At 40.2% G+C, this 12,371-nt stretch overlaps 1 protein-coding gene across 3 annotated transcripts in view; it reads left to right on the top strand.

The window, feature by feature from the left end:
* Kiaa0319l (KIAA0319 like) overlaps positions 1–12,371 on the top strand; it is a 111,352-nt gene that overhangs the window by 80,135 nt on the left and 18,846 nt on the right. For all 3 annotated transcript variants that reach the window (XR_007352106.1, XM_015485281.2, XM_015485280.2), the window contains 5 exons: positions 1,759–1,856; positions 4,578–4,665; positions 6,278–6,370; positions 8,673–8,805; positions 11,024–11,252. Coding sequence is in view for 2 of the 3 variants with exons in the window: in XM_015485281.2 (XP_015340767.1) it covers positions 1,759–1,856; positions 4,578–4,665; positions 6,278–6,370; positions 8,673–8,805; positions 11,024–11,252 (641 nt within the window). In the remaining variant the exon portion in view is untranslated. The remainder of the gene's footprint in view (positions 1–1,758; positions 1,857–4,577; positions 4,666–6,277; positions 6,371–8,672; positions 8,806–11,023; positions 11,253–12,371) is intronic.

Raw genomic sequence — 12,371 nt, forward strand, 5'->3', positions numbered from 1 at the left:
TTTTTTTTTTTTTTTTAAATGGTGGTGCTGGAGTTCGAACCTGGGACTTGTGCATGCAAGGCAAGCACTCTACCAAATGAGCTATCCCCAGCCCCAACTTTTTTGGGTGTGTGATGCTGGGGATTGAACCCATGGCCTTGTGCATGTGAGGCAAGCACTCTACCAACTGAGCTATATCCGCATGCAGCCGCAGTCCCTGACCTGCCTTTTTGTATGTACATTTGTGAGAGCAGCTGGGATTGACAACTCTCCAAAACAATACTAGTTTGCTGGCAGAAGGAAGATCATGAATCCTAGGATTATAAAATAACATCTGGTCTTCAGATGAAGTATATCTTGGGATGAGGGCAGAAGTTGTGCTGATTTTTTGTTTGTTTGTTTGTTTAATTTTTTTAATATTTATTTTTTAGTTCTCGGCGGACACAACATCTTTGTTTGTATGTGGTGCTGAGGATTGAACCTGGGCCGCACGCATGCCAGGCGAGCGCACTACCACTTGAGCCACATCCCCAGCCCAGTTGTGCTGATTTTAACATTTGAACTCTCAGGAAGAGCCCTCGGGTCCAACAAGCCACTCAGGGCACCTGAGTCGAACACCTTTTATGTAACTCTGAAAGAAAAAGATATGAATTTGGGGCAGTGGGGTAGCGCTGGGGTTGTGGCTCAGGGGTGGAGCACTCGCCTAGCACGTCCGAGGCCCTGGGTTTGATCCTCAGCACCCCATAAAAGTAAATAAAAGGATTGTGTCCACTTCAACTAAAAAATTAAAAATTAAAAAAAAATAATTTGGAGTCGGGGTTGTAGTTCAGTGGTTGAGCGCTTGCCTCACATGTGTAAGGCACTGGGTTCAATTTGCAGCACCACATAAATAAATGAATAAATAAAGTATTGTGTCCATCTACAACTAAAAATAAATAAATAAATAAAAAGATAAGAATTTAAGGATTCTTTTTTTTTTTTTTTCTCTTTTTGGGTAGTCAACTTAAACTAAACCTTCCTACCAGATCCTACCCTTCCCTAGCCAGAAATGCATTTTATCCCCTGCCTCCCAAATTGAGACCACTTTTACTGGGCGGGATTCCATTTAGATAACAGGATTCTACCCTTGTGCTACCAAGTGATATAGTCTGAGCTGCAAATGAGGACCATTTAATGCTTCATTTGATCTTAATTAATTTCAGTGGGGCCTGTTTTAAATGGGCCATGCCCTACCATTTTCTGCAGTGTGTTATTTAGCTCAGCAGGAATGAAGTAGCTCCTTTAACTCACTAGGGTGTGATGACCTCAGTGAGAGGAGCATTGTTAGCACTCTGTAAAAAGCTATTTTTGAACCATGTTATTTAGAAGTCATTGCTGTTCTTTGTTGCAAAAGAAGTTTTGCAAGAAAATGGCCTTTGTTCCCAATGAGTTCACCTGTAGCATTGGTAGGGCATGTGTTTTCAGTGAGGTGCCATCCCCCAGCAGTCTGCATTTTTAAGGGAGGATTGACCTGAGGGTGGGATGGGGCAGAAATGAGTATAGTTAGCAGAGAGTGTGGAAGAAGAAACCTTAACTGGAGCTGAGTCAGCGGAATCCACCCTTTCTTTCAGCAGATGGTTTAGTTTCCCTGAAGACTTTGGGGTACAGACTTAACAATGAAGGCCTTGTCAAGATTTAAAAGAGATTCATTATTGGCAGCCTTTAGAAAAGATTTGTTATTGGCATGCTCTTTATGTGTAGGTGTGTGTTTTCATGATTTTCATAACTGCCCTTCTATAGGAGAAACCTACACCTACGACTGGCAGCTGATTACTCATCCTAAAGACTACAGTGGAGAAATGGAAGGGAAACATTCCCAGATCATGAAACTATCCAAGGTGAATTTGCTTCTTTTCATTTGCAGGACTAAATCAGAGTAGATGACTTACATTCTAAAATAGGTAATATAGAATTTTCTGTCCACACTGAAGTTGGGAATAATCTTCCAGAAGTGACTCCTTCAAAAGTCTGACTGGCTGACATCCAGTGTTTGTTAGTGTATGATTTTCAAAGTTTCATTTATGGTGAGAAAATTGAACCAGTATGGCAGTGATAGCTGAATATATCCACTAAACAGCTTTGAAGGGCAACATAAGGATTTTGGAATTTGGGACACAAGATAGGTAATTTGTGGCCACATGACTGTGTACATTGGTTCAGTCCCTTTCATATAGTTATTAAGAGCCATAAAAATGTTTATATTCTTTAGCCCTTACTGATTCATTCATTAAATGGAAGGTTACTCCTTGTACACTAGTTATGTGAGAGCCATTTGAGATTAACCAGTGAATTAATCTTAATTTTAATGTTCAGGGGAATGGAGTTTAGGAGGTACTTAGGAAGCAGGGAAGGCTAACAGGTGATCACTAGGTCAGCGAGAGTAGATTTCTTAAGAGAAAATTTGCCTACATGGGTCTGAAAAGTGACTGACTTCCTGGGTAAAGGGTGGAGGGAACATAATCAAGCAAAAGAAGCAGCATACCCACAGGGCTGAGAATGAGAGAGAAAATGTGGGGAGCAGTGCATAGTTGAGCCTGAGTGGACAGTCAGGTGTGAGAAGAGCGGTAGCATAGTCAGTTGGAGAAATGCAGGGGCCAGGTGCAGCAGAGCCTCATGGCGGATTAAAGACTTTCAATCTTACCTAAAGGAAATAGGGAGCTTTTGAAAACGTTTGAGCAGAAGAAAGACATGTTCAGATTTTCAGTTTAGAGAGATCATCATGTCCACAGATTAAAGGAGATGAATGACGAATGTATTGAAAAATTAAGGGGGAAATGATACTATTCTGAGTATGAAAACTAAATAAATGATATTAATGAGAAACCACCAACTGAGCTCATACCATATGCCAGACTTGGTGCTAATTGGTTTACTCAGTTATTTTTTTAAATTGTCATAATATCCCCAATATGTAGGTGTTAATATTTGTTTTACAAATAACAAAACTAAAATTTGAAAAAAGGAAGTGGTTTGGCCAAAGTTCACAGAGATATTAATTAAATAATAGGTTTGCACCAGAGCTATAATCCCATGCTTTAATAATTAATATGATGAGTAGTTAAAAACCAAGGTGATGGTTTGATCCCCAGTACCACAAACAAACAAAAAAAGAACTAAGGTGTGGCAGTGTAGATGGAGACAAGTGAGTGGAGGTCAACTTGAGAAAATGTGATGATCTGATGATCAAGGCATTGTGTGAGAGTGTTGGATGATTGTAGCTTTTTTCGCTTAGGCACCTGGATGGATGTTCACTGAAATAAGGAACACAGAAAGGATAACAGATTTGGGGGAAATTTTCAGATGATTAATTCACTTTCAGGTGGAGTGAATTTGAGGTACCTGTGAGACATTTGAGTGGAGTTGTCCCCATAGCAGCTGGGGGAAAGAAACTATATACTAGGGGACATCTGGGCTAGAAAGATAAATTTGCATATCCACCTCAAATAGATAATTGAAACCAGAGTCATAGATAAGATCAGCTAGGGAGAATGTTTGGATTAAAGAAATAAGTAGGCTGAGGTTGGAATCCTGGGGTGTGCTCTCATTTAAGGGATGGCAGGTAAACTGGAGGAAATATGAGGTAGGTGGAGAAGGGAAAATTTAGGAGGAAAGCATTACAAGGGAGAGAGTGGTCAAAAATGTTACCGATACCCAATTAGTGTTTATCCAAATGAGATAATTCTAAAGAAAGGACACCCCCATTTTTCTTTAAGATGTTCATTACAGCATTAGTCATAACAGTAAGAGTTTAAAAGCACCCCAAGTATCCAACAGTGTGAAATGTTTATGACACATTTATTATTATTCTATAGTCATTAAAGTGAATATTAAAAAGACTATATCTTAATGGGAAAAGGGTTCATGCTAAATGAAAAGAACAATAAAAAGTTTGATACTTTGGTTTTAGCTAGACCTTGAATACCTCTGAAATTTGAGCTCTTCAAATGTGGGAATCTTAATTTACCTCCAAACCCCAAGCCTAGACAGTGACTGGTATATGATTGATTCTCAATAAATGTTTGCTGAATGAATTGGATAAAGCTAGTTTTTATGTGGGCAAAGATTGGAAGGAAATAGAGAAATATGATGAGTTAATTGTTAGGGTAATGAGATGGTAGGTGATTTTATTGCCCCCTTTTATATTATGTTCATATAGTTAATAGAAGTCAGGAGGGAAAACTGCTTAGATATTTGGGAACTATTTGGAATTTTTACAAGATGTTTTTCTTTGAAGAGATGATTATTTTAATTTCATAACTCTGTGCTGTAGGATGGTTGGGCCCTTAATGTTCTTCTGAAAAGAAAATGGGAATATAGAGAGATTGAAATCCCTTATGTTATTCTAGAGGCAGCTAGTAATAAGATATTCACATTAAAAGCTATGTTTCTTTTTAGTGTAACTCATTGTTTAATTTCTTTAGTTAGTTTACTTTTTCCATTTTGAAAATAGGGCAAGGAGAGTGCAGGATTCAGCCTGAAGAAACTCAGATACTTATGTTGTCTTAAATACAATTGCTGCTCTTGGTGGTTGTCTGAAAGATCTTATCTCACTTTTGCAGCTGACTCCAGGCCTGTATGAATTCAAAGTGATCGTAGATGGTCAAAATGCCCATGGGGAAGGCTATGTGAACGTTACAGTAAAGCCAGGTTTGTGTTTCAAGCCACAGCTCTGTCCCATTTCTCTCTCTCAAAGACTCCTGAGGAGGAGAAAATTTGACTTTTGGGTTTTTAATACCATCCTTTTTTTCATGAAATATTTATTGCACATTTCCTAGGTCAGTGTAGTAAAAGGTTATGGCAGCAAAGTATACGTGTGTTCCAAGTGTTCTAATTGGAACACTGGACTGGGCAGGGAAACATTAGTCACAGCATCCACAGTGCAATGTGGCCTAAGCAATAACCTACCTACCAAAGAACTACTTCTCCAAGTGGGCTATGCTGAAAGAGGAAGCCAGGAGCCCAGGAGAAGCATGCAGAAGAACCCGTCAAGTGACCAGCTCTTTCTTATCTTTCCAGAGATGTGGGTCTCTGTACACAGTTTCTCATTTAGACCTGCTGGTCTCTTTCACTTTAGAAACCAAATCCATCATGTCATTCTTTTAAATCGAGCCATTGTTGGCAGATTGTAGTACAATAGCTAGGTATAAGGGATCTTGTTTTGCATTTTCAGAGAAATTTGGGAGAAGTTGGAGAGTAGCACATGTACTAGCACAAATTAGTACTGTTTCCTGTCTTTTTTGGTAGTAGATTTTCTTTTCATTTCTTGAGTTTTGTAGCCAATGTAATCTTTTCACCTTCTTTAAAATATGGTCAGTAGGCCTGGAATGTAGCTCAGTGGTAGGGCCCTTATCTAGCATGAGCAAGTCCCTGGTTGTGTCCTCAACATGGGGATCAACATGTAGACTGTTTGATCATTTCCCAAAGAAAAGGCCACTGGGTTTGTAGGTCACAATCATTCAGGTGGACCAGAGTGGTTTGTGACCTTCCCTTACACAGCCATAGTCACCCCCTACACCATTAGCTCTCATTATCTTTTCAGTATAGTCTGTGCCAAGGGATGGTTTGTTTGCCAGTGTTTTTATTACACAAAGCTTGTTTGTTGTGCACCTCTCAGGTTGTCCTGAAAGTAGCCACTGACTGCTATAGTACTTTTCATGAGCTGGATACACAAGAGCATTAAGAGAATGCACAGGGCACAGTCTTAGGAGTGGTCAGGTTTTTTTTTTTTTTTTTTTTTTTTAAGAGAGAATGATTTTCTTTTTAATATTTATTTTTAGTTTTTCGGCGGACACAACATCTTTGTTTGTATGTGGTGCTGAGGATCGAACCCGGGCCACATGCATGCCAGGCGAGCGCGCTACCTCTTGAGCCACATCCCCAGCTCAGGAATGGTCAGGTTTGAAAGAGGCCCATACATTCCCAGGTTTCTTATGTTAAAATGGAAATCTGGTCTGGCTTGGGTTGTGGCTCAGTGGCAGAGCACTCGCCTAGCATGTGTGAGGCACTGGGTTGAGCCTCAGCATCACATAAAAATAAATAAATAAAAATAAAGGTATTATATCCAACCACAACTAAAAAAAAATTTAAAAAAAAAAAAAAAGATAAAATGGAAACCTGGTCTTGTGACTTTACCATCTGGTGATGCTTCAGCTGTCAATTATGTAATGGAAACTGATTTGTAATCCACTCAGCTATGACCTGCCCTTCTTACAATTTATAAAGTTCCCCTCCCAGTCTCTTCTGGGTCACTTTCTTTCAGAACCCCGTAAGAATCGGCCTCCTGTTGCTATCGTGTCACCCCAGTTCCAGGAGATCTCTTTGCCAACCACATCTACAGTCATTGATGGCAGCCGTGAGTACTTGTCTAAATGTGACAGAGTGCACTCACAGCGTACTCCTGTAGAAATCTCTGGTAGAAGGTTCAGGGCCCACTGCATTCTGCTTGGAGCAGTCTTCTTGACTGTGTTATGGGTCTGAAGCAGCTGACTGAGAAGTAGGTGACAGGACAGGCCCTAGTTAAAATTCCCACATGACTTGTTTAAAGTGATATTCCTGCTCTGAGATGGCAAGAAAGTGGTATTATGCATGTATTTAGAATTATTTTAGTTGGAACTGTCTGTTTTTCAGATTTACTTTGATGGAATTTCCTTTCCGGGTTTTGGAAACAATGTTTCTTGCTCTCATGCTAGATAAGTAACTGAGAGGCATGACCCTGAGGTCTGACTCTGCCATCAGTGCCTAACCAGATTGTCCTCAGAATGCCCTCCACAACCTGCCTGGGCTCACTACCATTTTACTCTTCAGAGTAGCGTCACCTGATGGGTGACAGGAGAGGATTTTTGAATCTTAGTTCTTTTTTTTTTTTTTTTAAAGAGAGAGAGAGAGAGAATTTTTTTTAAATATTTATTTCTTAGTTTTTGGCAGACACAACATCTTTGTTTGTATGTGGTGCTGAGGATCGAACCCGGGCCACACACATGCCAGGCGAGCGTGCTACCGCTTGAGCCACATCTCCAGCCCTGAATCTTAGTTCTTGATCCTTGCAGTGTGTGTGCAGAGGTTTCAGTCCCGTCTTCTCAGTGGTATTCGCTTGGTTTCTTTTGAGACCCATTAAGGCCCCATTACCCTGTCTTGGCACCAACAATTGTTTTTGGCAGATGCATTCAGTGCTTGGCAGAGGACCCTCTAGCAAGGTTAAGCATTTCTTGTCATTGGTTTGGCAAGAGGAGTAGAAGGATAGAAGCCAAGGGGAAAGAGAACAGGAAGAAGTGCTTATCATAGAAAGTATTCACATAGCACTGTTATTGTATAGTTTTAAATAGGTCAAAATAATACATAAAGGTACTCAGTGAGAAGAATCATACCATCCATGTCTCCCAACTATTCAGTTTCCTCCAGACAACCAATGGTATTGTTTTATGTATCCTTCCAGAAATTTTTTATGTACATATAAGAAAATATGTATATAGTGTTATCCCCTTGTTTACACACAACACATCATGTGTGAACATTGATAGCACATTAGGTGTGCTGTTACATATGTTTATGCTTGTTTCTCTGTGAGGGAATTTTTCTCAATCAGTGCGTGAAAGGCTTATTCATTCTTTTAGCAGTTAGAGTGTTTCATTATATGTATGTATATGATTTCATTGTGTGACTATATTCTTGTTTTTGATCTCTATTGTTGACCATTTAGACGACTTTCATTCTTTCGCTGTTACAACAACATATCATAAATAATCTTGTCAACATGCTCCTTAATGTATATGTTATGTAGGATAAATTCCTAGACAGATATATTCCTAGAATATTATTTCGTTGTATGATTACAAACTTTTATTAATCTCTAGCAATGACCATTTAGATTACTTTGATTCTTTTGCTATTACAAACAACGTTATAATAAATAATCTTATCAACATGATGTTTAACCCATGTGTAGTGTGTCTGTAGAATAAATTCCTAGAAGAATTGCAGGAACAAAGATAAATATTGCCTAAGTACTAGTTGTAGGATAACTAATTGTATCAATTTATGCTTCCACCATGACTAATGAAAGGGCCTTTTTCCATATCTTTACCTATATAATGTGTCATGAAGCTTTTTTTAAAAATAATTTGATAAGTTTAAAAGTGATATCTCAAGTGTAATTTTAATTTACACTTCTTTTTTTTTTTAGTGAAGTTCAGTATGTTTTCACGTGTTTAAGAATTGCTGATTTTCATCTGGGCATGGAGGCACATACCTATATTCCTGGTGACTTGGGAGTCTGAGGCAGAAGGATCACAAGTTTGAGGCCAGGCTGTCTCAAAATAAAAAATAAAAGGGGTTGGAGGTGTAGCTCAGTGGTAGAGTACCCCTGATTCGATTCTCACTACTGGGTCTTAGGGGGAAATTTTTTATTTTCTTTTTCATACGGTAGTATTTTAGTCAGAGGTGTCCTATGTTTCTTGGGAAACAATGCAGTAGAATATTCATAGAGAGGCAGAATGACCCAATATTTCTGGGGAAGAAACACTCTAGAGAGATAAGTCTATAATTTCATGAGGTTTTCCTAGCTTGAAATCTCTGAGGTAGTTGTCCTGGTTTATATAAACTGGTGCGTCCTGGGACCCAGCATTTTCATGTTGTAAACGATGTTCTTTGTGGTCCAGAAAGCACTGATGATGATAAAATCGTCCAGTATCATTGGGAGGAACTTAAGGGGCCTCTGAGAGAAGAGAAGATTTCTGAAGATACAGCCATATTAAAACTAAGCAAGCTGGTCCCTGGGAACTACACCTTCAGGTAAGTCAGGGTTCAGTGTCAGATTGGCCAGAGGCTACCCTTTTCCTTCCTGTATCTGGCATTTTGGTTTTACTTCCTTGAATGTCTTCTCAAACTGTTGAAGGTTCTGCTCATGAGGAGAGACTATGACTCTCTTCTTTCCCTCCATGCCTCACCAGCACCTGCCATAATGTGACAACTTATTCTTGGGCATCTGTCTTCCTGTCGGTCTGATATTTATCAAGTTTTAGACTCTGCTGGGGTCACAGAGATGATTGTCCTAGCACAACATTTACCATACCATATCTTTACCATCAATTTGCAAATTTGGACTTAGTAGCATTCTCTAACTGGAAGGTAGCTTCCTGAACAATAAGATTTGGGCCTTCTTGTTAGCTTAAAATGAAAAGTTGATTTGGTTTTTATTAGATTTGTAAAAAAGCAAATTTCCCATTTATAGAATTTAGCCTGGTCTGGGTTAATCCTTTATTTAAATAGTGACAATAATAGCTAATGTTTTTGAACATTTACTGTATGCCAAGTACTGTTCTGAGCTCTTTGCTTATAGTATCTCATTTATTCCTTTTAACTGGCTTCATGGTTACTCTCATTAACACATTTGGAAGTTTTGGCACAAAGAGGTTAAATAATTTGACCAAGGTCACACAGCAGTCTGATTCTAGAGTCTGGGCTTTTAGCCACAGTGGTAGACCAAGTTTGTTGGGTGTGTGGGACACTGAGAGCAACTTTTTTTTTTCCTAGCCCTTTATGTCTTTTTAATCTATGAGATGATGGGTTTGGATTTGATTAGCATTAAGGCTCAATCTGGTTGTGGTTCGCTTGCCTTCTCCTCTCTCCCAGTCGTTTCTTTCCCTGGCCCTATATTCAGCTTGCTCTTCTACCACAGGGTCTATGCAGGCAGACCAGGGATGGTTTAGGGTGAAAAGCAGAGCAATGGGCAGCAGCCATTTTGCCTGTGACCCCTTTCTGTTGTCACACGGAGATGGGTAGGTATGCTAACAACATCACACCTGTGAAAACAACAGGGAAACTGGGAAAAGAGGCCAAACACTAGACTTCTCTTTTCCAGTGCTTGCTGATTTGTACATGTGTGCATGTCCCGTGTTTTTGTGCTTTTTTCCTTAAGGCTGTACTATCAGAAATCCCCTTCAGACCACAGGTAAAAGTGAGATTGTGGGATAAAAACCCCAGAGATGTCTGACTCTTTCTGAGGCTGGTGAGAATTAAATAAATCGCATGTCTTTCCTGTGCTTTTCCTCTTTCTGTCAGCAAAATGGAAGGATCCCAAACCTCTTTGCTTGCTTATACTCACATTTTGAGGTGGCATGAGAAGCTCTAGGCTGTTCAGCTGGAAGGCATCATTTAGGTAAAAGCCTGCTCTTATAAAAGAACATTTTTTTCCTTGCAAATCCCGTTTCTCACTGGCACAAACTGTGGGCCTGTTGCGTGGGAGAATTCATTTCCATCTTAAACTCCTCCCTTACCAGAGCCAGCCCTCCTGGTCTGTCCCAAAGACTCTGTGCCCAGGATGGCCATTCTTATGATATGCACACAGCTAAAACAGGATGATGGGGACAATCTGCTGCAGACAGAGTGTGCTCTATATAGTGTGGTATCTTTGAACTAGGGGCCGGGGATTATCTCTTTTTAAGACTAGGTTTCTGAGCTTTGGAATCAGAGAACTGGGCTTGCATCTTGGCTCATCATGAAGCCCTGGGCAAATTGCTTCTCTTCTCTAAGCCTCCTGTGGAGTGCACTGATGAAACCTACTCTATATGGTTATCGTGTGAATTGTATTACAGTGCATATAAGGTCTTAGCACACAGATTGTCATAGGCAGCAGAGCAAACTGGTTGCTGGAGACATACTTCCTGTCAGATCCTGAGTCCACTGCTGTCCAACTGCATGACCTTGAGTAAGTTACTTTTCCTCTTTTCGCCTTGGGCTCCTTGTGTATGTAAGGAATAATACAAGGATAATACTTTCTAGAGCTTTTAGATGAATCCAATGAGATATAAAGGTTTGGAACAGTGCCTGTCACATAGTAAAACCCTCAGTCACTGTTAGCTTCTAGTGTTACTCTGCTTTTCCAGTAGGAAAAATCAGAAGAGGTAATCCTGCCACCTTGGGGTTTCATAGTCTTGATTTTCAGTTCTCTAGTTTTTTTCCTCCTCCCTAATACTCATCCTTTATTGCACTCCTCTCTCTTCCCTGATAGCTTGACTGTAGTAGACTCTGATGGAGCTACCAGCTCCACCACTGCAAGTCTGACAGTGAACAAAGCTGTGGATTATCCCCCTGTGGCCAACGCGGGCCCCAACCAAGTGATCACCCTGCCTCAAAATTCCATCACTCTCTTTGGGAACCAGAGCACTGATGATCATGGCATCAGCAGCTATGAGTGGTCACTCAGCCCAAGCAGCAAGGGGAAAGTGGTAGAGATGCAGGTAGGAGGGAATGCTTTCTGTCTTCTCTTGTCCAGGGGATAAAGAACTGCTGGATTGGGTCACCATTCAAGGTTTATTTCTTTTCCATTTCAATTACCAAAATCAGATTTGTACATTTATATTTAAAAAAGAAAACCCAAAACAAATCCAGAAAGTTTTATGGGCCTTTTGTTGACAGGTTAGCAATAATCTTTAACTTAAACCTTTAGTATCAGGCGGGGGATAAAAAGACTGATGAGAAACGTAGTTGTTCTGGGTGACCCCAGAGAGTCAGACTACTTAGAGGCCACAAGGGTTCAAATCTTGGTGTGCTCTGTTCCCAGTTGGAGTAGATTATCTGACTCAAGGGTGTCTTATCTGGAGATACCTAAAAAGAGATTAGATCTGTCACCAGGCAAGTCACATAAGTAAATAAAGAATACTGTGTGGGGCTCTGGTGAGCCAGAGAACTTAAGTCTCTGAATGCAGGGGTCCTCTGCTCTTTGGGTCCAGCTGGCTGTTGCCATGTGGAAGTGTGGTTCCAGTATTGCTGGATAGTCCAGCTTTTCAGGAGCAGACAGAAACTAATTTCTCATAAATGTCAAAAATTCCAACTTTTAAGAAACTCCAGACCAAACAAAATGTCTGCAAGTGGACCCAGCCCACAGGCTGCTTATTTTGCCCATTGTTCTTCCCACAGGAAGCTCCTGTGTTGGAAGTTTGCCCTGAATTATTTCTAATGATATTTAAGATGCTATTTCTAGCCAGGCACAGTGTCATGCTAATCCCAGCTATGTGGGAGACTGAGGCAGGAGAATCACAAGTTTGAGGCCAGCCATGGCAACTTAGGGAAGCCCTCAGGAACTTAGCAAGACTTCTTCTCAAAATAAACAAGAAAAAGGACTAGGGATGTAGCACAATGGTAAAGCATACTTGGGTTCAATCCCAAATACTGGCGGGGAGAAAAACTGTGTTTTTAGATTAGAGGCCGGACTTAAAGCCCACATTTACTTGGCTTTAAGTTCATGTAGTGTGTTAAGTTTTGCTGCTGTTGCAGAATGTGTGCAATCTCTTTTCAGCAGGATATCACATGATGTCTGATTCAACAGTTACTAATTACACTGAACTGGGAGATATCAG

The sequence above is a fragment of the Marmota marmota genome, unplaced genomic scaffold (genome assembly GCF_001458135.2).
Source record: "Marmota marmota marmota unplaced genomic scaffold, marMar, whole genome shotgun sequence".
In the NCBI taxonomy this organism is placed as follows: domain Eukaryota; kingdom Metazoa; phylum Chordata; class Mammalia; order Rodentia; family Sciuridae; genus Marmota; species Marmota marmota.